Raw genomic sequence first — 27,823 nt, forward strand, 5'->3', positions numbered from 1 at the left:
GCAACATTGTATGTTCACTACTGATGTATTCAATCAAAACAGTGGTAATCCACACTTACATTAGCACCATGTGCATAGACACATAATCAAAGCGCAGCAGCAGTATACACCATCTACCCCACTCCCGGGATTGCGTCGCGTCACTTCCGGTTTCGCGATCGATCTTGAAATGGGTCCACACGGGTTCTGGTCAGTGCTTAGTTAGTAACAGCTAACTGCTGTAGCAGCAGCCGAGCTCTTGCGCTGCGAGGTGACCCAGAGAGAACAGGTCCAAGCGGTCTGAGTCTCGCGCACGCGGAGTTCACTGGTGAGACACCAGGGAGAGTATCCTAAGCAAGACCCCCCTGCAAACTACAGAGTCTTCAGATTGTCTTTCAATGCTGTATTTTAACTGGGGGAATGGGAGTTCATAATCTCGATCCCCATATACATTGTTACAGGTGTTTGGACATATTACACTATTATTTATTTCATTCCTTTTATATGGTGAAATTCTGCGCTCCCCACAAGCGTCTTCCAAACAGTCAAGAGAGGAGGAACTGGATCTTCTCCTAAGAGGGTTGAGCAGCAAACTTTACTAGTATTATCACTATTTTTGAACACTGTTTATATTTATATATTCATTTATTTATCACTATATATTTATATATTTATCACACCTTTATTGGAAGCGCCTCACAATTTTTGTTTTATACAGGTTCTGACATAGGCAAGTTCTATTAGTCATAGATATTTACTTGGCATTGTATGTGCGGTCTGCATCCCCTAGTGGGAATTGGAGGATAGTTTGTATCTTGCCAAAATATGAGTTAGGCCTGTAGGTGGGTAAGAACTCGAGAGTCTGTGATTGGTATAGCGCTGCCTGACTAGGCGGTCTATTTGTTACTACTGTATGACCCTTAGTATCATATAATGAGATGCCCAAGGACAGGCGATCATCATGTGTTTTCACAGCAATTGTAAGGGTGCTTATAAAGCACTTAGGTGCTGATAGCTACATCACAATTTTCTCCACCCACTGTGCAAATGATTTTCAAAGCTCAAAGTGGTTTTTTGGGGGTTTTTTGGGCAGGAATCTGGAGAAAGTTGCAAAATGTCGCTGTAATTTGTCGAAACGGGTGCATTGTCAATGTTTGAGATGTAACGGTTTTTCTGGACCCTCCTGACCCACCCAATCTCAGATTGGCCCCTGTGGTCTAACCGGTCCCCATTACATGGATGTGTCTGGTGGTGCACCTGTTGGCTACAGGACTCCTGAGTCTCCCGCATGATGTTATGGGGATATCGGCAAGACAGGCGCTGAGGTAGTGTGCTTTGAGTCCTACCTGTATCCAGTGCAGCGCCTCCACCTCATCAGGATCTCTGCGTCCGCAGGGAGATGGATCTGATGAGGAACTCCTTCTTGGTGCCTTCCTCTGCTGAGTAACTCCACACTCACACATGAGGGTTTTGGTGAATAAGGGCATCTTTATTTGCATGGTTCAGGCAAACTGCCCCTCGCAGCGGTCAGCTTAGCCGCTCATTCTTCCACAGCACTGACTTTTAGAAGACTCTGCCCTCCCAATGGAGTTGGATCACCTCTCCCCTCAGGGAGATCACCACCTGTGCCAGGTCCCTGGACACAGTGTAGACACTCTCTCTGTGCCTGCCAGCCTTACTGCTGCAGACCTTGATTAACCTTAAACTACTTACTATAGAACTACACTCTTGAACACTAACTTTTGGCAGTGCTGTGTCTTATATAACTTAGGGAATAGCCACACCTCTTGTGTCACTAACAGTGGACACAGAGTATGTTACCACTCCCCTGGTGTACATATGACACCTCACCAGGGTGTGAGGGCAAACCTCCATGATTGATGCTGGCAATCCTGTATACTTACCAGGTTTACTGCCAGCATGAGAGAGAACTGTATACCATTTTTAAACATGGCTACAGCGACAATCGCTAAGACATTTGTGTAGCAAATTTGAAGACATTCGCACATCTCTATCAGTCATCCAGACCCGGGTTGTACCCTGTCCCAACCATGCTCATCCTATCTCAGGACACTTTTATTCCTGTGTCAAACTGGAGTCTCTCTGCTGCTCTTTGCTTTGGTTCTGCAACATACAACCATGACACATTGTTAGTACTCACTAAAACGCCACTGTGGTGTACTCTGTTTATGAATCATAAAAATTATGTTTCAACAAAACTGAGATTTTTTTTTAAAGCATTGGTAAATATGAGCCCAAGTAGTGTTCTTCCATAAGTCACCTTTCAGTCTGGAAGACACATTGAGGACCATTCAGACTCCCTTATAGTATAGCACCACTTAGTAACATGGGTCTTAATCCTTTGAAAAGTACCTACATTTCATGTATTCCTATAATGGACGTGTGCAGTGTGCCACTTGGTGAAGGATGAGTTAAATATTGTAAAATTTATATCTGCACTAGAACTGATTTTGTTTCTATAACAGAACCCCATAAAAAAGATTGTAGATGTAATTTGATATACGATGTAAGATTGATTTGTCCAAGTATGGCTATCAATTTGTTATCCAGGATCTCAATGCATTTGGTTTGTCCACAAATTCTTTTTTAATTTGTCCCTTCACACAAATAATTGTGTAGTCAAAATGCACATTTCCTTGTAGGACCATAGAGAACTAAGCAGTGATATATTAAATACCTTAAAACGGAGTGGCAGGTGCCTTTTAAATAACAGACATGTATTTTTTAATTCTTTTTGAAAATGTATAGTGAAAATGCTTGTAAACATTATGTGAAGTGCTCTGCCTTACGTCTCCCCTTTCCCTTCACATTCCTTCTTGGATCTCTAAAAGAGAAGGGAGTGGAGAAATCAAGGTTGGCAGTCATCTTACTCAGCCAGTGCAAACATACATGTAGCAGACAGGACTGCTGGGGAATTCTGTAGATACTGTAAAGTTCACATGAGTGTGAGGTTCCATGCACTAGCCTACTGTACTTTGCCAACTCTCTGCAACTCTGAGATAAGATTAACTCTCAATACTTTACCCCAATGGTTCTTAAACTGGGATCCATGAACCACTGATGGTCCCTGAAGACTTTTGTGAGGATCCCAAAAGCCTTTAAAAATGTCACTGCAGGCTGCTGTCTCCGGCAGTCTGTATATTTGCCATGACTACTAAAGGCTAAATTTCACATACCGGTCTAATACTTTGATACAATATGTATACTGTATTTCAATAAGTTGATGAGCAGAACTAAATGAAAGTATGGTGGTCCTACAAATTATTATTGACAATTAAGTGGTCCACGATATAGAAAAGTTTGAGAATCACTGCATTAATCTACAGTAAAATATGAACAGAATGGCTTGTTCTGATGCAAATTAAAGTTACTCAAAGAAGGGGTTGCAGACTCTGACCGGAGGTATATATATATGTAGCCAGGTCCCCTCTGCGTGCTGCTGCCCCACGACCTTCCCCCTCGCTTTCTCCGCTGCCGGGGGTCACTCGATAGACCCGCCGGCACTTCTGGAGGGTCGGGGCCAGTGCAGGGAGAGGTTTAGCGTTCCGGCGGTCCCCGGCGGCTACCGAGCAGGGCGCTGCCATCTTGCGATAGATTGTGCATGCGCAGTAAGTCCCGGCGGCCCGGCAGAGTTCGCGCATGCGCAGGACAAGCGCGCGAACGCTAGCTTACCAGGGAAGGCTCTTGAACGGGACTACAAGTCCCATGAGCCTCGGGGGCAGCCCCATGACGCCAGGGAGCCAATAGGGCTGCGGGAGCTCCCTACTTGCAGGGAATAGATACATTTCGCGCGCGCAGGAGACGAGTCAGTGCTGGACCAGGAGAGCTAGGGGAAGGAGGTGAGTGCAGGGGTCTGTGACCCACTGCATTAGGCCAGTAACCCCCCCTAGGCCCCAGATAGGTCCTGAACTCCCCAGCTTGTGGTGCTACAGGGACAGGCCTTGGTTAGGGACCCTGTCACAGTAGTACTAGTGTTAGATAGGGACACAGCGGACGCTGCGCTCCCCGAGAAGAGACTTGGGCTCAAGTCTGTGCCCAAATAGACAGAGACTATCTCCAGTGTGGGATCGCCCCTGGCGGACCCTCGTGCGAGGAAACACCGGATCAGACGGAATCACCAAGCGGCAGACCCTTTTCGAAGTTGCTTGCAGGCCCGAGTGCAGGAGCGCTCGGCAGGTACCTTCCTAAGTGCACCAACGTATCCTATACATAATATAATTACACATAGTGGCAGCGCTGACCACAGGACAAAGGGGTTAGGCTGTGGACACGGTGTGGGGATACACGGTGGTGGGTAGGTACACTCCTAGTGGAGTGAAAGACACTTTGGGACTGCGTTATAGACTGTGGAGTTACCCCCTAGGGGGAGTGTTATTAAGTGTGTGTTATTTCCTGTATATATATATATATATATATATATACTGGTTATATACATCCTCGTGTATGTACTTATTGTATATGTGGGTCATTTGTAGGCAACCTTCTACATTTCTAGAACCCTGCACAGGTGGAGGCGCTGTAAATCAGATCGAGCTGACGGACTCACCCCAGGTTCCCCACAAGCGGAGGCTCAGGCCTCTTGTGAACCTACAGGTATATGCACCACACCTGGTAACACATAGGTTTCCACCCATACACACTGTACCTGTGATTGGGATAGGGGGAATACCCGTTACATATATATTGCACATGGGCAGGAAGTAATGTACGTGTTGCCATGTTATTGCAGAAGAAACATTGCATGTCTGCTCAGTTTGGTCCTGTTACAAATTAGAGGCTCCATTTTTAAATATTATACCACCCCCTGGTGGAAAAACAAAGTAATATGCAAAGTAAACTGGAGCAGTAATAAAAGTACAAATATTCACTTTTTGGTTTGATATTCTTCCAATCTTCACTGACATATTAGCAGAAACGAGCTGTACACTAACCAAAAACCCCAATCTGCACTGCTTTCATTAGCAGCTCAGACCTCACCCAGGCACAATGTTGCTGCACTCTTGTCCCAGTGGCCAGGAAAGCAGTATTGAGATTTTTTTTTTATTAGGCTGTTGGATTACAGTACATTTTGTTACCTGAGGCAGATGCAAAGCAGCCCGGTATGTGCGGTGACCATACTGTGCTGTAGATGATGTTTTCATGACCTGTAAAGGTGCACAACGACTTCCCAATGGAGGGATCCCACTACAGTAGAAGAGATAGAGGAAACTCAAGCACTGACCACTCACAACACAGAATGACTGCAAGAAAATCTAAAGACTATATATATATATATATATATATATATATATATATATATATATATATATATATATATAGTGGTCGACAAATCACCAAAAAATCTACTCGCCAAACAAAAAAATTTACTCGCCACCTAGTACCAAACGTGTGCTGCTTGGGCCAATATTTACTCGCCCGGGGGTTAAATCCACTCGCCCGGGGCGAGCAAATGTATAGGTTTGTCGAACACTGTATATATATATATATATATATGATTTCAAACATGATCTGATGTATTTTGTGTTTCAATGTGAATTCTGAATGTAACACACATGCTATAACTGAACTGCAGTGTGATGTCATCTTGACACAATATAGCAAGTGTAAATGGGCTGATGATCTAAAACAAGGAAAGGTGGTATATTGTATTTTGTATGAATATCTACATTCTCAAACATTTATTGCATTTCAATGGAATGGATTACCATCATACTGTATATTGTATTTATTGTATGTATACTATACAGTAGCAACACATTTAAAAGCTCTTCAAAACTATAAAATCACACGAATTCAGGCAGCCACCTCTGGAGCTATATCCAGGCTTCCCCTTTCTAGCATCAATATGCATTGTGTAAGTGTACCACCAGCACCCACAGATTGAGAAAGTAGCTTTTCTGATGGAGTTTTGGTTATTTATGCTTCCCCCTGCACTGGGAATTCTCAGATGTTGTGTGTTTAGCACTGGTCTCTGTTAGTCTTGATTTGTACGTCAAGGTGTGAAACCGATCGGGGCTTGAAATTAATACTTGCATGCTTGGTCACTATGCCCTGAAGGCGTCCTTGTTTCAGTTAAGAGGTCCAGCTCTATAAATCAAGCGTTCATGCGGGGGAGCTTAGAACATTCTCTTTCAAAAAGTGCATGCTTGACTCAGAACTTCTGGATGTAGGAGTCGATCAGCACAAAAAGTACGTTATACCCACCTCCAGTCCAATCACTACTGTCCATTCATTCTTAATATACTATGGCATACCATAAATTGCCATTTCTATATTTGATATGTGAAATCACACTGTATCCATTGGCTGTTTCAAAGTCTGAAAAAGTGTGATTTCAAATTTCTGAGTTTCACCACAGCCAGCATTAGTGCTGTGAAAAATTGATGATGTGAAATATTTGCTTCATATTTGGATATGAAGTGGTTACAAATGAACAGCTCCATAGTGGCAACACTGAGTAGACCTGCACACGAGGGCAGATTTAGTAAACTGCGATACTGTCAATGAAAACTCTTCAGAAATCAGAACGCAATTTGACTGGGCAAAAAGCTGACGTTTTCGGTGTATTCACTTACAATTACCTATAGGGAAAAACAGCACAATTTCGCATCTCGTTTGCTTGCACTTATCACCTGATTTAATACAGTACCAGATGGAAAGTAAATGTCAAAAACCTAATGTCACATGCTGTCGCGAGTCACGAGGGACGCTGCGCGGGTCGGGCGACGGTGAGATTTTGTCACTAAAGAGAGTATAAAACCTCTAACTCAATTCAAATTTTAATTTGTTACACTGTGAGTGCGCATTTGTTTGTGCCTTTTATGTCCATATAAATACATTTGCCGATACTATCTGCACCATCGTTTTGCCTGATCTTTCCTCTGAGGTGGGTCCCTGTTATAAAGCTGGATATACAGAAGGACACGAGAAAGGATTCATACAGTAGGCGTGCTGCCTCTGCTTCACAAAGACTGTTTGTATGGAGTACACCTTTTCATGTTTGTGCTGTTCTAGTGATCTAGTCTCTTGCTGAAGAGATCTTTACTTTGCACTTTTTCTATTGCACCCGCTTGTCATTGAAATTGTTTGCGCTCCCCTTTTTTTTTCCCCTTTGTACAGTATACTTTTGGAAAAAAATAGAAAAATGTCTTTCCTATTTGGGTTTTTGTGCTGCAATACCGGTTATTATGCATATATATTCATTTATCACATTAATATTGTATTTTTAGTCTGTTCTATACTATACACTGACTTTGTTTTAAGATATATATATATATATATATATATATATATTCAATTTAAGACCTCATTGATCTCTTTCACATTTTAGAGCACCTGCTTACTTCCTCTTGTCACTTAATACAGTACCAGCTGGAAAGTAACTGTCAGAGACCTCACCTCCGGTAAATTGAAATTTGGGCTTTTGTTGGGGAAGAGAGGAGAGGAAGAAAGAGGCGATATAGAAGACACTAGAGAAGATATCTGAGAAAGATCCCCAGGAAATACAGTTAGGTCCGGAAATAATTGGACACTGACACAATTTTCATAATTGTAGCTCTGTACGCCACCACAATGGATTTGAAATGAAACAACTGAGATGCAATAGAAGTGCAGACTTTCAGCTTTAATTCAAGGGGTTGAACAAAAATATGAAACGTTTACGAATTGCAACCATTTTCATACACAGTCCCCTTATTTCAGGGGCTCAAATGTAATTGGACAAATTGACACAATCATAAATAAAATGTTCATTTTTAATACTTTGTCGAGAATCCTTTGCAGGCAATGACGGCTTGAAGTCTGGAACGCATGGACATCACCAAACGCTGGGGTTCCTCCGTTGTGATGCTTTGCCAGGCCTTTACTGCACCTGTCTTCAGTTGTTGTTTGTTTGTGGGTCTTTCTGCCTTAAGTTTTGTCTTCAGCAAGTGAAATGCATGCTCGATCGGGTTGAGATCAGGTGATTGATTCGGCCATTGCAGAATATTCCACTTTGCCTAAAAAAACTCCTGGATTGCTTTCGCAGTATGTTTTGGGTCAATGTCCATCTTTAAAGTGAAGCACCGTCCAATCAACTTCGCTGAATTTGGCTGAATATGAGCAGACAATATATCCCTATAAACTTCAGAATTCATCCGGCTACTTCTGTCTTCTGTCATATCATCAATAAACACTAGTGACCCAGTGCCATTGTAAGCCATGCATGCCCATGCTATCACACTGCTTCCACCATGTTTTACAGATGATGTGGTATGCTTCGGATCATGAGCCGTTCCAAGCCTTCTGCATACTTTTTTCTTCCCATCATTCTGGTACAGGTTGATCTTAGTTTCATCTGTCCAAAGAATGCTGTTCCAGAACTGGGCTGGCTTTTTTAGATATTGTTTGGCAAAGTCTAATCTGGCTTTTCTATTCTTGAGGCTTATAAATGGTTTGCACCTTGTGATGAACCCTCTGTATTTGCTTTGGTGAAGTCTTCTCTTTATGGTAGACGTAGATAATGATATGCCTACCTCCTAGAGAGTGTTCTTCACTTGGCTGGATGTTGTGAAGGGGTTTTTCTTTACCATGGAAAGGATCCTACAATCATCCACCACTGTTGTCGTCCGTGGACGTCCAGGCCTTTTTGTGTTACAGAGCTTACCATGGCGTTCTTTTTTTTCTCAGAATGTACCAAACTGTTGATTTGGCCACTCCTAATGTTCCTGCTATCTCTCTGATGGTTTTTTTTTTTTTTTCAGCCTAAGGATGCCCTGTTTCACTTGCATTGAGAGCTCCTTTGACCGCATGTTGTGAGTTCACAGCAACAGCTTCCAAATGCAAAACCTGGAATCAACTCCAGACCTTTTACCTGATTAATTGATGATAAAATAAAGAAGGAATAGCCCACGCCTATCCATGAAACAGCTTTTGAGTCAATTGTCCAATTACTTTTGGTCCCTTGAAAAAGAGGGGGCTACATATTAAAGAGATGTAATTCCTAAACCCTTCCTCCAATTTGGATGTGAATACCCTCAAATTAAAGCTGGTAGACTGCACTTTAAGCCCATATTCATTATTTAACTGTAGCGTGAATTTATTTTGGTACACAGCCGAAATAACAAAACTTGTATCAGTGTCCAATTATTTCCGGACCTAACTGTATGTAACTGAATAACTTTTACAGCTTTTTTTAACGCCATAGCTCCTATATATCTCATGTATCTTCCCAGGTATTCTGTATCTCACTCGTAGGTTATGGAAGAGAATAGGACTAGTCCTAAATTAGTCTCTGTCTCTTCTCTCCTTCAAAAGCCCAAATTCACATCTCCGGAAGGTAAAATTTCTGCCTGTAACTATCCGGGCAATGTGCAATTTATTACTTATGAATTGTTTGTGTATATTATATGTAATTTTGCCTGGTTTACATACACCTGGAATTTCATATCAGAAACAAATCGAGTCAGAAACAGTGGTTTTGACGTGGTTTGTGACATCTGCCTAATGAAAAGGCAATATTGCAAAACTTCTTTTAAAAAGAGTAAGTATGGGCAGGTTTGCGAGTTCAAACCCCAACATGAAAATATTATCTTTGTCCTACTTTTGCCCCAAAATTGCCTTTGTACATAGCCCCATCAAGTTGGAGTTCCTTTATGTTCCTCTTCAACAAGAAGGAAATTTGAGGGCAGTGTATAAAGATTTTCTGTGTCATCATTCATTGCAGCACGTTCATCTTCAAAAAAAACATTATGCTAATTAATTCTTGCCATGACTTCCAGCCAGACCGTAAAATAGAGCTTTTGCTGGAGGAGAGAGATAGAGAGAGGTACTGTAAGACTTATATCAGGGGAGCGCAATATTTTTTACCTGCGCCCCCATGCCGGCTGTCCTTCTCTCGGCACGCCCACTCCCCCCCCCCCTCCTTACCTTGGCACCGGCGTTCTGGACGTCATTATATCACATTGCCATGGTAACGTGACAGTACATAACCCACCGCGTTGCCATGGTAACGTGACGTCACATAACCCTGCGGCGTCATCTTACGCTGCGTTGCCATGGTGACGCGTCTCCAAAAGCCGGCTGATCCAAGGTAAGTGCAGTTTAGTTACGTTTACAGAGGCCTTCGCCGCTTCCCCGGCATTTAATTTAAGTGATTTCGGGGAAACGGACGGGGCCTCTGTAAACCCCGCGCCCCCCGAAGACAATCTCGCACCCCCCAATTTGCGCCCCCCTGACTTAAATAACAAATTGTTATTTCCCAGCATTATTTTTGAACCGAGTGGAATAAATCGGAGATGAATATAATTAAAGTTGATACGAGCTAATTTGCATGTCATTTAGAATAATGCACGTTACAACTAACACCATGCTTATTTAATGTGAGAAGAACCTGGCTGATGTAATGTTATTTGCTTTAATGATGTTAACATCATGTTAAATTAGCTAACAAAGCTTAATGAATCTAGCTCTGGGCGTCTGTAAATCTTGTTAAGAATTACTAACCAGTTTAGCGGTGTGATCCCATGAACCAGATACTAATAGCTGCTCTCCTCTCGTCTGGCTCCAGTCCACGCTATACACCTAAAAACGTAAGAGAGAGCGGTAAAGCATAACCCTGTTACAGTGTGTGTGTGTGTGTGTGTGTGTGATATTACGAAATCCATTTAATGTTATAAAAATAAATACATCATACAAAACTAGTAACCGCAGACCGTTTGCAAATCAAGTTGGATTATTAAACATTGTCACATAAAACACTCTGTGTGAGTGCCTCTGCACCTCTATCATTCAATGGATACAGGTTACATCATGGAATCAATAGTCAGGTTCCAGAGAGTTGGCAAGAATATAAGAAGTGACAATGTAATAAAATTATAAGTTTAAAGTGGAAAGATTACTTGCAAATAAAAAGGTGTGCGTCTAGTAAAATGATAAGATTTTAGTGTAAACAGAATATTTTAATATACACATCAATTAGCAACAATGTTACTGTTCATTAGGATTCTATCATTCTCTTATACAGGTAGCAGCAGTAAGTCCTTTCTGTAAATAAAATGGCTACTCTGTAGGCCTTTTTAGGCTTTTTCTTTCTGGATCATCCTGTTCGAAAGGTGCAGAAATCCAAAGATTAAACACAATCAAATGTGACTGTTACATTCCTTCATTTTTTATTTTATCCCTAAAAGTGCAGTCGAGTCCGTTTCTTTATTTTCACTACAGGTATGACATTTTCCTCAAAGACAGCAGAAACAAATTAAAATGGGCAATGATGTATGAAGGAGCAATATTGGTTCAAATTGCATTCATTTTTATTGTGTGCCTCTCTGCGTCAATGTATCAAGATCTGCAATACAATTCCTGCAATACGTCACAACAACCTTCTATTTATACTTTCTTTGCGTTCATACTGTACATAACGCTTTACCCCACAACTGGAACAATCTACCGGAGACTCTCACTAAATTCCACCAGTCTAAATTCTTTCAAAACTAAATCTGTCTCACATTTTAATCTGGTCTGTAACTGCTACATACGCCCATAATATAGATTATCTTTAACTGTGCATGCAATGTCTTGTATATAATGTATAACCCTGTTCACTTAATGTAACTATGTAACTCTATGACCAGGACATACTTGAAAACGAGAGGTAACTCTCAATGTATTTCTTCCTGGTAAAACATTTTATAAATAAATAATCGGAATGAGAAAATCCTTCTAAATAATTCTCGTCCAAAAGTACACTAATCCCTCTTATTGAAAACACAGCATCAATTGAACGTTGGCCTTCCTTTTTCATAACTATTACAGTACTTCCTTTTACATTACTGTCATTTTTACTTTTGACTGCCTGTTTTAATAATATTTTGGTACATTTTTAATAAATGATAATTTATTAGTAAAGTTATGCAGAATGAATATATTAAATCAAGTAGAAGAGAAAAATAAAATAAAAGGAGGACATGCGTAAGGGGGCAAGTTACCAACATGGAGTATAACTCATATAGGCTTCTGGAGGGGATTTCTGCTTTAAGACCTATTAATGCACTTACAGTAGACCCTTCATACACTAAAGGGTGCTACACGCTAGCATGCCCTAACTCCAAATTGAAATGAATGGAAGTTAAGAGGTGCTAAAGCTTAGCATCCTTTCATGCCTGTAGACCTTATTTTTAATTTTCCTTCATTTTTTCATAAAACGTGTTCTTGTAGCTGAATAGATTACTTAAATAGTTGGTGGCTCTTTTCTATTTGGACAGACTGAAAATACTGTACTTTAAAAAACGAGCCTTCATGCGGAATGCTCTTTTACTGATATCGATACAGTCTGACCTGAAGAACTGTCTGACATGAAGAACAGTCTGACATGAAGATTATTGCTCTCAAAAGCTTGACTTTAAAATACAGTACATTTTGTCATTCCAATTTTAAAAAGGTGTCACCTTCTACTGAAGTAGTTATTCATTTTTGTACAATCTCAGCTGGATGGACACAGCTACAAGAGCCCATGTGAATGATTAGAGCCATGAGAAAATAAAGGAAAATGAAAACAAAACTGCATTGATCAATTATATAGTAATATGTATATTATAAATGTTCTGTGTGTGCTCATAGATCTAGACATTTATTGACCATTGAGGGTGCCGCCAACAGGGGCATTATCGGTTCTGGTGGACGAAGGCGTCAGTGTTTAACGAGGCCCGACTTGTTCCTGAAGTTCCGGGGGTGGCCTGCACCCCCCCCATCCTTCAACATCCTTCTAACCAAATCGGCAAGTAGCAACCCCTAGCTCAACAAATCGCTTACGTACTGGTAGGAGTGACCGTTGACACTGAAATGGACAGTTTCAGAATTTAAAGCTGCAGACCAAGCAATATCCTTCATGTGTATTACTGTACTACTGGTATGAGAAAATACTTGTAGCATTTTTTTTTTTTAAACCAGGTTTAATGAAATTTTGAATGTATTATAATGTAACTAGATACAATTGGTGCACTGCTAGAGAGCAACCATTTACAAACTCACATCCCCTTCCACTTCTGAAACAGGCTCTGTCACGCCCCTTTTTGAGCCCTGCCCTCTCTCTAGCAGTGCACCAATTGTATCTAGTGACTGCCTAGTCACATGATCTTCCCCACAGAGCTTTGCATCTTTGGTCCTCTTCTGCTGCACCGACAGCCATTTAGTGAACCCCCGAGCCAAATCTTCACCGATCGAGCACAGGAGAACGGATCGATCGGAAACTTAGCTAATTACTTATCGTGTGGATTGTATTGAAGCACATATTAAATGTTTTTTTTAATGGCAGCTTGGAATGCTACTTTAAGGATGAACAAGCATTTCCTTCAATTTCTATGCAATTTACTATATCTAAACAGATTAGCTAGTTCAAGTTACAAAGTTAACTTACTGCTTGTATTAAAAACACCTGCACAAAATGAATATCTTATTCTTAAACTGTATGCTATCCACATTACTATTCTCTTATTGCAAGCAAATCAATTAAATGTATACAAATCATTCTAACAAGTGTTAGGCTGGGGCCATGGTACCGCAGACCGTGCGGAGGCGTCCACATGCTGAGCGAACAGACTGCCTTAAGGCAGTGTTCGCATCCATGTGGCGTGCGCGGAAGCGGGAGGGGGCGCGCATTTCACAAGAAATCAGTTCAAATTGATTTCTTGGCGCGAGGCCGGTCACTGGAGGGCGAATCAGCTCTGTGACGCCCCTAGGAACGCCCCCCACGGCCAGGGAAAGCACCCGCTTACCTTACAGCCTCTGCACGCCTCTGCGCGGGTGAAAGCACCATGGCCCCAGCCTCAGTGTGTAGCAATGAAACATGTTGATACATTTACTAGTGTTCTTTACATGGCAACTCTGCTTAGTGAATTCATCAAAAAGTATTTTAATAGCAAGAACTAAAAAGGTTTTGTCTGAGGAAACTTTGTGGCTCGCTTCCTCTAATTGATTTAAATATTAAAATGTATGTATTTTTCGTTGCCCGAGGAATGACCATAAAGGAACATGTGTTTGTTTAATAAAAAGAAAAAACATTTTCTTCTTGTACTAGAAGAGAACTGTCATTATCTGAAGCCAATCATTATGTACTGTACCTACTCATTTTAAGATTTAGGAGAAGATTTGCAAACAGATTGTTAGAGAGTGCAGACCTCTCTTCATAGAGGTATCTGTGGCCCGCAATTAGGGCTCTCATCGGTTAATTCCTGGTTATTTAGTTAAACCCTTTGGCCAAAGCGTCGAAAGTCTGCATACCAAACATCAAGGTATAACCAAAAATGCAGGTCCTACACTACACTGTGAGCCCTTCCCGTTACCTCTGTATGAGGGGAAAGAACCATAGTAAGTCCTGTTCTTGCAGCAAAGTGAAAAGACCTCCCAAGTTAAAAAGGTGAGGGGGAGTGAGCTCTGGGGGGAGGTGCCACCTACATCTATACAACTGTTACCAGTCAGAAATTGATTAACACACATTTTTGGTTATACAGTACCTTGACTTTTGGTATGCAGGCTTACGACGCTTTGGCCAAAGGGTTTAACTAAATAACCAAGTAATTATTATTATTGAAGTATTTAAACTTTATACTTATTACCATATGTTTTGTCAATTTTGATGTAGCATTGGGCACCCGTCTTTTGTTGTATACATTTGCCACACCCAGTAGCACACTTTTTTGACATAAATATATATTCATGATGTGGTGGGTGTAGGAGTTTGAGCTAGCTGGGAATGTGTGTTATGTTAAAGAAGTGTTGCTGCTCGGGATTATTTGTTTTTTACTAGGTATGACGCAGTGGGTCCCAGGAGCTGAATTGCATTGATTTCAGCTCTTGATCCCCTGCTTCCCGGGATACTTACCTCGGAAGGTTAAGCCTGTAGCAGCTCCGACTGGGCACCAAATATGGTGGTTTAAAGGTCCCGCAGACCAATAGGAAGCTGTGACGTCATCCCATTGGCTCACGGGAACTTTAAACTGAAGAGGGATACCAGCAGCACCTTTAGAGGGATGTATCTGAGGACTCATGGGTCCCCAGAGTTGAAATGAATGTGGCTCAGCTCTGCAGATCCCCTGCTGCATACCTGGGGGCGGGATATAGATATAGATATAGATATATATATATATAGAGATATATATATATATATATCTCTATATATATATATATATATAATAGCCGTGTTAGTCCAGTTGCGATAGTGCAGAATAAATGAGTTCTTCAGTATTAGGTGATACCTTTTTTATTTGGACTAACAATTTATGTCATAGGACAAGCATTCGAGAGTCCTGCTCTCTTCTTTAGGTCAGCAATACTGGTTTACAGAGGAATCAATGCTAAAACAGAAGGCTTACTATAAGCGCTTGCGACGGAGTCAATTAAATTTGTTTTGGAGCGACAGCGGGCCACCGTCGCAAGGCAATACTGTATGAGCGCAGCCTAAGAGGTAACACACAGAAGAGAGTCCTTAAGTCAAGATAGGTCAACCCATTAAAAGGGGCAATTACCCCAATATGACCTATTTTGAAAGTGAGCTCCACATGCTACCCTTTAAAGCAGATTAGCAAACATCTATTTATTTCCTACCTATTTTCTTTTAATGTTTTTATTTAAAAAGGCCCAAAACCTGAGTGTTTACATGAAAATTCCTGCAGTTTATGCTCATTTTCTCCACTCCTCCGATAGTTTTTTGAGGTCAATGAAAATCACCAAGTGAGAGTTTAGCAGCCATATTAATATAGCTTTGGGGATCATCTTTAAAGATTAAAATACAGTTTAAGAAAGTCAGTGGAACGGTCACTTTAATGTGGTCTTTTTGTTCTGTCTACAACTATCTTCTTCATCCCACACAATGTTTGATTCTAAATAGTTTGTGTATCTGCCCAAAGATAAATACTTTCACACAAACAAGAAACACACACACCCATACGCAATGGGTCGAGAGCATGTATGTAAAGCGAAAATGTACTTAAAGTGAAGCGTTCTGGACCTGCATACATATATCCAGATATTGGGACCAAGTGTTAGAATACATGAAAACAAAAATACAAATTTCATGGGGGAAAGACCCAATACCTATGATATTCGCGAACACAGAATGTTGGACAGAGGGCAAACAAATCAGCAGATTGGTGACCAGACCCACTGAAGTTATACTACTAGCTGCAAGAAAGACCATTATGATAAACTGGATACAAACACAACAACCCTCAATAGATCAACTGCAAGACACACTGTACAAACTAATGACGATAGATAAACTGGAGACAAGCATAGACAGGAACAGAACATTGGGAGACTTTCACCAGGGGTGGGATTGGTTCCTAGATGACAGAGACATGAGGAAAACGGACGGGATAAGACAAAAAGCACTAGAGAGGGGAAGGAGAGAAGGAAAAGAATGGAAATAACAACACGGCAAGCTACGTTAGAGTTCAAAGTTAAAATAGTTATGCGCTGAGTCTGGCAAATATAGTAAACTTGGAAATGACATAAGGGGGGCATAAGGCGACCAGAACTGGAAAAGTCAAAATTGAACGCCCATATGTTGAAAAAGACTGTGAGTTAGAGTGCAAAGTTAGGCCTCGGCCAGGCTCCCTGCTGGCGTGCTGAGGAGCAGGGAAAGCCTTGCAGTTGCTTACCGCACGCGCTGTCAGCGGGCCGTCAGGGGCGGGCCGGGGGCGGGCACGTCACTGGCCGGGGGCGAACCGCTCACGTGACCGGCCTGTCGCGCCGGCAAGCGGGGGAATTTTAAATTCCCCTAAGACCTACGCTTCCGCGCGCTTGCGGAAGCGTAGGTGAGCCCCTACTAAAGCCGCTCTAATTGCGGCTGAAGGGGCTCAGTGCTGAGCGGGAGCGCGCGTCAGCATGCTTCCGCCAGCAAGCAGGGAATATGGCAGAGGCCTTACATTAGATATGATTTATGTTTGGAAAAAAACGGGAAAAAAAACATTGTGAACATTGTTTATTGAATATAGATGATACAATTTGTCTGTAACAGAAAATGTATAAGAAGATCGTCTGTATGCTGATAATGAACCTAATAAAAAGATTTGTGAAAAAAGTGAAGCTTTACCTTTTTCCCCACTTATCGATGCTTCGGTACAAGTAGGGAGCCAGTATTGCCGTTCAGGACGTGCTGACAGGCGCATGTGCAAGCTGCCATTTGCCTATTAGGCAAGGGGAATCAGCGCGTCACTACTACGGCGGTCTGTAGGGCAGAATAAGTGTCCGTACTCGCGAAGCGAGCGTACAGACACAAGGGTATGGGGCTATTGAAAATATGTCCTTACTCGCGAGTGTCCTTAAACCAGCGTATTGTACATACATACATACATACATACATATAGAATTGCTCTCCTTAAACACAAGTAACCATGCTCAACTTTTGGGGTGCCCCATGATGTACGGCAGTCCTCAGGACTACCAACAGGTCAGGTTTTCAGGATATCCCTGCTTCAGCACAGATGCTCAAAGACTGAGCCGCAGCTTGAGCCACCTATGCTGAAGCAGGCACTGATTGAGCCACCTGTGCTGAAGCTGGGATATCCTGAAAACCTGACCTGTTGGTGGAGGGCGGGGGTGAGGACTGGAGTTGAGCACCCCTGATGTAGTGCACTCCAGGAGCCCCAGAATGTAGCGGGGTTCCCAGCTTGTTTTCTAGGGGAGATTGCGTTCCGCGATCTTGCCAGAAGAGGAATGAATGAACGAGTACTCTTCCGTTCCTGTGACTGCGCGATCATGCGATTGCTCTGAGCAGCGGTCACGTGATTGCTCTGAGCAGCGGTCACGTGGATGCGGAACTCTGGTGCCGAGACCCCGTTACGGCAATCGAAGGGTTAACGCAAGTCTATATGTCTGCCGTTTCTTTAGCATTAAACCCATATGCCTTTTTCTTTGTGGGACTTCTGAATATGGGAGGGTTTCTCAATTAAGGGAGAAGTCTGTGGAAATAAAAAACCCTCTCAAGTCTCAGCTCACCAGGTTTACAAACTAACTTTAAAAAAAAAAAAATGAAAATACCATCCGAATCAGATATTGGTAAAAAGGCATCAATCACAGATGAAACCCCAAGCCGTCATCACTGACATTAGTGCACTTTGGCTTCTTACATTTGACACAGATCAGATCACAGAACAGGCTGGTTCACACCTAAGAACTTGCACAGCTTTGGGTTTTATTTCCGCTGCGTAAAAGGGGAAAAGGATTATAGAAACAAAACTATTTTATAGCTACTATTCTAACACATGCTTTACATAACTGATCGCTAACTCCTCAAATTTACACACTATAAATCTCAAGCAAATGCACACTGAGCAAACCAGGCACGCAAGAACACTGTTGCTAACACACAGGAATATTCTAGTAGCTGCAAGATTCTCGTATTCTGGATGTCCAACCCGTGCAAGAAAGACTTTTTTTTAGAACTGGTTTCATTCCGGCTAGGCAAATCCAACAGATATGACCAAAAAAAGAGGAAAGGGAGAGAGAGAGAGGAGACCTATACCGACAATCCTAAGCCACCTTGTGATGAAGGGGGTACTAGTAGTGCCAGACCCAAAAGGACCAGAACACACACCCTCTGTTATTCAGGGCAGCAGCTCTAGCATGGTGCTGAACCAGATACTTGATATCTCTACTCTCACAGCAAACCTTTGAGCTCTGCTTCTCAACTCTGTTGCCCCATCCCTCTAGCTTCCTTTACAAGCAGACCACTTCCTGTTTGCCAATTCAATGTGCCTTGTGCACAAAAAGGAGGACTCCTGAGAGATGTGCTAATAGGATATGCAAAGTATAGCAAGGAAGCCAGGGGGAAACTGTCCATAAGTATGATTAGCTGCAGGTGCGAGCAGTAGCGCTCTAAAGTATTCTGTGAAAGGGGAGCTATCCAGCAGCTTAGATGGTTTAATGCTAGAGCTGCTGCCCAGATAAGCAGAGGGTGTGGGTTCTTATCATGTTGGGCCTGACAATAGTACCTCAGGCTTGTCAGTGTGGGTCATACGGAAATCTTTTAGGGGGTGTGAGTCATTTAAATATACTTTGCATAACCATTAGCATTTCTCCCAGGTATCTACGGTGTGCTCCTTTTTCAGCACCAGTGCCTCTTCATATGTTATTTGAAGGGAGGTTTTATGGGATATATAGTGCTTGGGACTCTCTTGCGCCCAATAGAATTAATCTAAACAATATGATTTGTAATACAGAATATGGCTAGTTATCTAATTTTATCCTGCAATTTATGACCATGTCAAACCACGCGGTTTGACCAGAAAAAAGTTGTATCTACTAGAATATCCCCCATAGAATGAGAATGGCATCAATTAAAGTGCTTATTTTATATCTGCCAATGTGGCTCTGTTCAGACGAAATTCCCTATTGACTTAAATGGGGAATTTCTTCCAAAAACAGCCTAATTAGTCGCTTCGGCAGATAAAGGAGCCAGTAAATGTTGAAATTCTTTCAATTCCCAGATCCTAAATTCCCAGCATGGGAAAATCTACAGTAAAAAAATTGTAATAATAGTAATTGTAATGATTGGTGTATGTGTTGGGTGTATGTATTAAGACAATTTTGGTACAAAACTGGAGCATTTTCATCCTGTCCTATCATGCGACATGGGGAGCGTCAGTAGGACGAGTTGGGGAGGAGTTACATGGTGCACATATTATAATGAGATATATCGTACCACAAAATCTGCCATACCTGAAGGGGAGCACGTCTAAAATTCTGCACTAGTTGTGAGAAATTGCTCTAACATATGACATGGCTCCGCTCCAATAACCAGAGCAGCGTGTCCAAGCAATGTTTTTCTCTATTTTGATACATAGACCACAAACTATACAGATAAATCAAGTGTATGCAAATATATTTATGATGACTAAAATTCAAACAATCATCCATTATTCATTGCATAATTATTTCAGTCTTCAATTTTTGGTGAGTATCAAAGTATTTTTTTTTCTTTATATGGAAGTAAATTGGCAAAGCATATTGTGTTGTGTTTATATTTCTTGCTTTGGATTCTCTAAGCCAAACTGGCTTTTTTTTTTTCACCAAAGGAAAAACTACTGATCCAGCACAACAACACCGCCCTTTGACTAATATAAACCCATAATTACAAAGTGGTACTAAGTCATAAGACATATTTGGAAGACATCTTAAATGAATGGGCCGAAAGGTCTCATCTGGTGTCGGAAAGAGTTGTATGGCATCACTTACTGAATCTGGGCCATACTCTGACAACTTTTATTACCTATAATGCTATTCTTAGACATTACTTCTATATAGAAACGCATTGAACCTACATCATCGACCCAGGGGATGTCACAATTGCCCATGACCTTATAAATGCTTACCCGTATATACAGTACTTGCCTATTACTTAATTTGATGATGTAGTGAACATTAGGTGTGTAAGAGCATTGTGATGGGAGTGCAGTAAAGGCATTCGTCCTCCCTCCTACATATAATTAATATATAACCCTGTTACATACACCTACTTATGATCCATATTGATCTCTAATAAAACATCTGTGACTCCGCTAACCCAGTGTATAGCCAAATAGAAGTATACTATGGTAAATCATTGTGACGGTGAAGGGGTAACCGGGTCATCAGTAAAGGTATTATGCCCGGCTGGTTACCTCTGAGCCCTATGTCAGGTTTTAGAGTGTCAGCTCTTCAACCTGTGTATTGTACCTGCAATTAATGTAATTGTATGACAATAAAGATTTTATGTGTTTTACCTTTCCAGGAGTGCTACCCAGTGGAGATTCTCAGGCTATGAGTTTCAAGGGGAACTTTGAGGTAAAAATGTTTTCAGATTGTATCTATGTAGCAGGGATCGAGAGTTGCTGGTTACCCCAAAAATGTATCCGGGAATCAGGTCAGATTCCCGGGGACATATAGACATCACTCCGGTCAAAATCCTCTCTTGAAAACAGTTACGCGACTCACCGCCAAACTTCCCTGCTGACAGACCAGAAAGGTAAATGAGGGCATGAGGATTTGTATACAGTCAAGGTTCCCTAAGTTAGTGAGCGTCCCCCAGTATATGCCCAGGTACCCCAGAATCAGTATAGAGGTTCTGGGAGGTTTCTCCAACTGTATATTAAGTTGCGAGAGGTTTTATGAAAACTAAGTCCTAGTTTCAGTAAAGGAAAGAGATACATCCCTGAGAGTGTCCCTCGTTACATTCAGAAGAAACGCTTGCCCGGCTTTGGAAGACTGGCACCCCTCTGATTGGCTGGTTGTAAAGTTCGCAGGCTCGGATTGGTTGTAGTATTTCATGAATTAATCTGAAATACTATAAGAAACCCAGCAGCCAATCCGGACCTCAGATTCTAAGCGCCAAAACAGCAGTGGCAAATTTGAACTCAGCAAAAAATGCTCTCGGAGAAATAGAAGCGAGCCGGCTTCAGAAATTTCAAGGCAAGTCCCACTTTTCGGGGGCCAAGAAAAGAGAACGTAGCGGTCGGGGCTGGAACTACACGTCAAAAAGAGTACCAGGACGTTTGGTACTATCTCCCGGTCAAGGGATTTTGGCATCTCCGGAAGAGATACAGCAGTGGCGTCAGGAACTACATGCCGATTTGAATTCCAGGACTTTTCGGGCTAAGTCCCAGTCAACCTAAAGACTTTGTTTTATGGACTATTTCAAATAGGAAAGTTTAGTTTTGTACCCCAGACCCCCAGTAAGTGTATTTTCTCCTATATTTTGTAATCCATTGTGTGTACGTCTGTTTCCAAGGAATAAATAGCAATTTGTTTTACTTCTTGGTTTTGCTCAGTGATATGATCCCGGTATAAAGGTATAAATCCCTGGTCTCCAGTGACAATCATCTTAGAAACATCCACATGGGTCTCCATGACCACTGATATATCCTGAACAGCACAGTTACAAATGATTTCATCTCAGGTAATGATATCATGTTAACTAATTAAAACATAACTGTTCATACAACTGCCCACCATTACATATTCCATTTTAGCTGGCCCAGTAGAATTTTCAGAGTTTAGTATTATTTGCTATTGTCTTTTTCTTGCTCATGTCGGTTAAAGATTGGAACCTTCATCTTAATACAGAAGATGGTAAAGAAATACAGTAAAACATACTGGACACCTAACAAGCTCCTATTGAACCCCCAAAATGACCACAACATATATATAAGCATATGAGTGTCACAGAGGAGTGCTACTGAGCATGGCAATATATACTTAAAACCAGAGACAGAACATAAAACACAGACAAAGCTCAGTTTTTAGCACATCCAGTGAGACTCATACACGGTACAGTGCCTAAATATATATGTATAAATAATAACTATATTATAATAATTAAGCTCACCCCCTCCCACATTTAAATGGTTATGGGCTCACTCCATAGCATCTTCCACTCAGGGGAACTCGCCTGCTTGCAGTTTGGCTGTGACATCTCTAATACAGAGTGCTTTTCCTGGTAATGTACAGGTTAATAAAAGCTTCAGTCAGACTTAGAACTTTGCAACTAATATTGACAGATTTACTATAAATCATTCTTCCTGTTATTACACAGGTTATTAAGAATTTATATTAGCGTTAGGGACCCCTGATATGTGGTCTGCCTTGGCGTTGGCTCAGGGGCTTACAACAATTTTGGCCAAAAATTTCAAACTAAAAGACCATTTTACTTATTAGATATTTATACATATATATTTAGGCACTGTACCGTGTATGAGTCTCACTGGATGTGCTAAAAACTGAGCTTTGTCTGTGTTTTATGTTCTGTCTCTGGTTTAAAGAAATACAGTAGTTACAATATGTATATTTTTTTGTGGATGAAGGAATTGAACACCAAACTTATTGTAAATGCCCTATTTGTTAGACCTAATTCACAAAACTTGTAAACCAAATTTTTAAAATTATTTACATTAGATAAAATACTGCTTGCGTTTCCTTTCTTCACTTCTAAGGCCTCGTCCAGGGTTATTGCTTGCTGGCGGAGGCGCGCTGAGGGAAAGCCCTGGCCTTAGACAGCGCGCCGTCCGGGGGCGTGTCGGCGGGCCAATGACGTCACGGAGCTGGTTTGCCCTCATTGGCCCTGCGCTCCGGCAAGCGCTTGAATTTAAAATTTACCTAAGACCTACGCTTCCGCGCGCTTGCGGAAGCGTAGACGAGCACCTACTAAAGCCGCTCTCATTGCGGCTGTAGGGGCTCACTGGTAAGTACCAGCGCGCCTCAGCACGTTACGCGCTGACCATGCCCGAGGCCTAAAAGGTGATGGTTCACAAACATTAAGGGGCTTATACTATATCCACCGAAGTTGCTGACCGGGCCATTTTTACAGCTGCAAACAAAGTTTAATTTGCAATCTGACAGGGATGAACTTATTTTCAACACTTTCCTACATGCATTGCATTCCTCATTGGTAGTGAACTTGTTAATGTTTGCTGCAGTAAGTATTTGTTACTAAGAAAAAGGAGATAATTAGCAAAGGTTACGGTTGACTTACAGAGAAAGTGAATCTTGTTCACTGACAGTTACTTAAGCATAAGCAAATCAACAGTGCATTTTCGCTTTTAATTGATGTAAAACTTAAATGTTTGCAATTCTCTACAGGTAACCTTTGTGGTTTAGTTACCAAAAGAAAACGTAAAACAAGTTGGAAATTGTAGTGATTTATAGTGTTTGTATAGTAATGCAAAAATAGTTTTGTTATTGAAATCTTTTGAGTGGAAATACAGCTCAACCCCTTGATAGCACAATGCGCTGTAACACAGATCCACTTAGAATGCGGTTTGAGCGCGGACCCCGAATATTTAAAAAAACAAAAACATTTTTTTTGCGCACACACACACTGCACAAAAACTGCACAAAAACTGCACACACTACACACACACACTCACAGCACACTGCACACACTCACACAGCCCCCCGTATCCCCCTACCTTTGGTGTCAGCTGCTGGGGCATCGTGGGGCTGCTGGATCGGTGCGGGGCTGGAGGGGGGGATCAATGGGGAGCAGCTGGAGCACCGTGCGGCTGCTGGATTGGTGCAGGGCTGGGGATCGATGTGGAGCTGCTGGGGGAAGTGAGGCTGCGAGGGGAATGGTGGGGGACGTACGGTGGCTCTTGGGGACATGTAGGGCTGCCGGCGCTTCACTCCACCTCTTCCCCCCTCCATGATCGGGCGCGCGACGGCCATTTTTCCCCAATTAGCGCGACCCCGGTTATAGCGCGGTCGGATCGGGTGGCCCCCCGAGGACTGCGCTATAACGGGGTTGAGCTTAGAGCCTTTTACCGCACTTTATATTAAATCATCCGTTTAGAGACATGTTACCGCAATGTTTTAGGGGTACTAATTCAAGCAGTGATTGTGACGAAAAGGCCAGAAGGACGGTTAAAATAAAAGGTTAAATCGGCCCTGTGGCTCTTTCACCAGGGTCACTACCCATGACCCAGGGGTTATTGGGACTGTATTTCCCAAAACCATGCAATAAGCAAAACATTTTTGTATTTTGAAAGTAGTGTTATGTTAGGCTTTAACACATGTGCGGCTGTAGTACCAGCTTGCTTGACATAGGGGGCCAGGTCAGAGACCCCTTTACCCCTGCTGGACAATTGATTTCCCTAGGCTTGGAGGGGAATGCCCATGTAAGGGCAAGTAGGCCCCCCATTTCCAGGCAGTTTTCCAGGACTTGGGCAGCTTTTCTGATTGGCCGATCCGTATCTCCCACTAAACCGGACATCAATGGCCAGACCAGTAGCTGCGCCCCCCTCTTCTGTGATTGGCCCGTTAGTTTTCCCCGATGCGCTGAGATAGGCCGAGCTCCATTTCTCCATGTATTTGAAGGGCAGGGAGAAATCTACAAAATGCAAGGTCGCTCCAAAGTTCCAGGCAGCAGTCGGCTGTCTCCAGTTTACAGCCTCAGTGATCTAAGACTACATGGAAATACAAGGCAGCGGTCATCAGAGGACTTTGTAGCTGTGTACAAGGCTAAATTTGCAGGAGGCAACCTGGGCTTAAGTCGCGCCCAGCACCTAGAAAGGTTTAAGTGTGTTACACTTTTTCTTGTTTTAACCTTTTATTGCTTGTGATGTTCACTTAAAATGTGTTGCCATTTGTGTAGATATTCTTGGTTATCCGTACATAAGAGAGAGGATTGTTCATATGTAAACTGCACGTGATAAAACATTATTAATATTGCTCCTCAAATTCCTGTAAGATGTTCATAATATGAAGATCCATACATCCTCTGCGGTATACATACTATTAGTACTGTATTAGCAGTATTTTTAGAAGAGGGGATAAAGCTAGAACCAGGCTTTTTTATTCCCACTGTTTGTCTATTTCTTAAAGTTATGTGTATTTTCTAAAAAAAAATTAATAGTTACCATTGATTTTAAAACTGTATATTTGATGTGTGTGTATGACTACACTACCGACACGATTTATTCGAGCAGGGCTAGTTCCGCAAGCCGGGGGATGCCCCGGCTTGCTAGCCCCACTCCCTCGGCGTGCCGCGCGTCACCGATGCGCGGTCACGCTTCATCGGGTGCCTGCGCCCTCTGCGCGCATGCCCAGGGCTCCCCGAGGGAGCCCTGGTGTGCCGTGATATTTGGGACGGCGGTGGGGGGTTCCGGGGGGCCCGGCGGACCCGGAGAGGCGAAGGAGAAGCCCCGATCGGAGGGCCGCTCCTCCGAGGCTTCGGCGCGCGTTCGGGACACCCCGGCCGAGACCGGGCAAATGCTCGAATAAACTCGGCCGCGACAGTATGTATGCTGTGTGGACGACCTAATCATGTTTTCATGGACATCAGACTACGCTAATGACACTTTGATGTGCCATACAAATCTGAAGTTTACTTCCGGGGTCAAACATTTTGTATATATAGCCATGCCATCTGTGGCTACTAGTTTGCTTCCCTCCTGGCAGTAAGTCCTGGTATAAGCCGGCCTTGCCAGTAGTTGGTATGGGGTTTTCCCCCTCACCTTTGGTACTGCACTTGAGTGACAGCAGGGGGTGGTACATCCTGTTGTAGCTGGGACAACAGGGTGCCCGCCTTCTGGCTGTACTTAAGGGCCGGACCGCACCCTAAAGTTAGCAGTGCCTTCCCCCACTTGAGGAAGGCAGGTCACACTTGGGGGAGTGAGTGTGTACCTTACCGCTGCCTCCGCTAGGGAGGTGGGGAAGAGCTAGGATGGCTGCGGGTGCCCTTGGCCTGTAGTGGCAGTCCAGGGACCATCCTCCGGTGAATCCTGCGAGATTTTATTGGGCATATCCTGCCTTTTTCCTGTTACTGCAGAGTGTAGTAATAAACCCGTTCCTGTTTGCAATATACCTCCTGCCTGGTGCGTGACCTTACTGGGGGAGAGGTAATAAGTTCTACCGTGGGAGATCACCTTCAGTTCCTGGAGCCTACGGCAGATGGAGGCGCTGCACTGCTAAGGAGATATGTGGGGTATGAACCCCAGAAGCCTGTTCCTGTGTACCCACTACCAATGGCAGACGACTCAGCCCTCCTGTTGTCAGCCGGTATATGCACCATACACCCTGTAATTGCCCCTATCTGCGATTGGGTGTTGGAAACACCATTACATATAAAAATGGTGCCGATAACCCTGATTGGGTTACTTTATCTGACAAAGAGTGGGTTAGTCTCCCCCCGAAACGGTGTGGCTATGTAAGTCTCTACACAGATGATTGAATACATGTGGGGTAAGTCACTGCTGTGTGGGGTGCCGCCACGCCGCTGGTCCTGGGACAGCTGGGAGAGTTGTTTCAGCTCTCCCCCACTGGCGGCCGCAAAACCCCTGAGGGGTGCTCGCGGAACCTCGGTTGAAAACCACTGCTCTAGCTTGTCACAAAATGGCAGCAGCCACCGATTCGCTGCTGGAATCCCTCCGTCGGCCGCTTCGAAGTTAAGTTTTATTACTCGTTATGGAAGGGGGTTAATTTAAAGTTTTTTTGCAGTTAGGTAAGGGTTTTTAGGGTAAGGGCTTTAATTACCTTAGCGGTCGGTGGCAGCCAAACAGCTGTGACCAAATTTCGTAGACCGTGAAAAGAGGCCTTCCATCAAGTGGCCCTTTTTCAGTGGCATACAATGTGGAGTTTAACAGAAGTGAAATAAAATGTTGACAACTGTACATGAACCGGCCCTGGGTTCTGAAGTTGAACTGCGCTGGAAAGGATAATAGATTCAATAAGACACAGCTCTCTTCACTCTAAAGCAGGGGTGCACAATCTCTCCCCACTGCACCCCCATGCCTTCGCTCCCTGCTTGTGCCCCCCTTCCCCCCCCCCCGCACCTCGTCTCTGCCATCAAATGACGGCACCGGGTCAAGTGACGTAACGTTGCCATGGTGACATTTTGCGAAGACAAGGTAAGGATAGTTGCAGAAGCCTCAAGTGATCTCCCGGCATTTAATTTACATACTTTGGGGAAGAATGCGGGGCCTCTTCAAACTGCTGCGCCCCCTGAAAAATTTTGCACCCCCCCCCCAGTTAGCGCACCCCTGTTCTAGAGTGCCTCCCCCCATATATTGCATTTCTCTCAACTATCACTCTATTCTTATCCTAACTTAATATTAAAGTCCTCCCAACACTAAATGATAACTACTACCACTGCCATGTCTCCTCTACTATTTATATTTGCTCTGACTAACCTTCTTTTCAAACTACACATTTCTTTCTACCAGCCTCATTAGGTCTCCACCTCCATTCATATTCCTCCATCTTTCATTCTCCACTTCTTAGTTCACATGAACACCTTTCCAATGAGCCTTCAGACACTACACAGCTATACCCCCTGCACTAAAATACACCCTATAAATTCTCCTCATGCATCCTCTTTCTT

The 27,823-nt window shown here is 42.9% G+C and overlaps 1 protein-coding gene across 2 annotated transcripts in view; it reads right to left on the reverse strand.

Moving 5' to 3' along the window:
- Positions 1 to 27,823, reverse strand: part of PEX7 (peroxisomal biogenesis factor 7) — a 158,077-nt gene that overhangs the window by 103,338 nt on the left and 26,916 nt on the right. For both annotated transcript variants that reach the window (XM_075597837.1, XM_075597836.1), the window contains exons 4-5: positions 10,483 to 10,560; positions 5,076 to 5,184 (exon numbers count right to left, since the gene is read on the reverse strand). In XM_075597837.1, the coding sequence (XP_075453952.1) occupies positions 5,076 to 5,184; positions 10,483 to 10,560 (187 nt within the window). The remainder of the gene's footprint in view (positions 1 to 5,075; positions 5,185 to 10,482; positions 10,561 to 27,823) is intronic.

Source organism: Ascaphus truei, chromosome 4 (genome assembly GCF_040206685.1).
Source record: "Ascaphus truei isolate aAscTru1 chromosome 4, aAscTru1.hap1, whole genome shotgun sequence".
Lineage (NCBI taxonomy): Eukaryota > Metazoa > Chordata > Amphibia > Anura > Ascaphidae > Ascaphus > Ascaphus truei.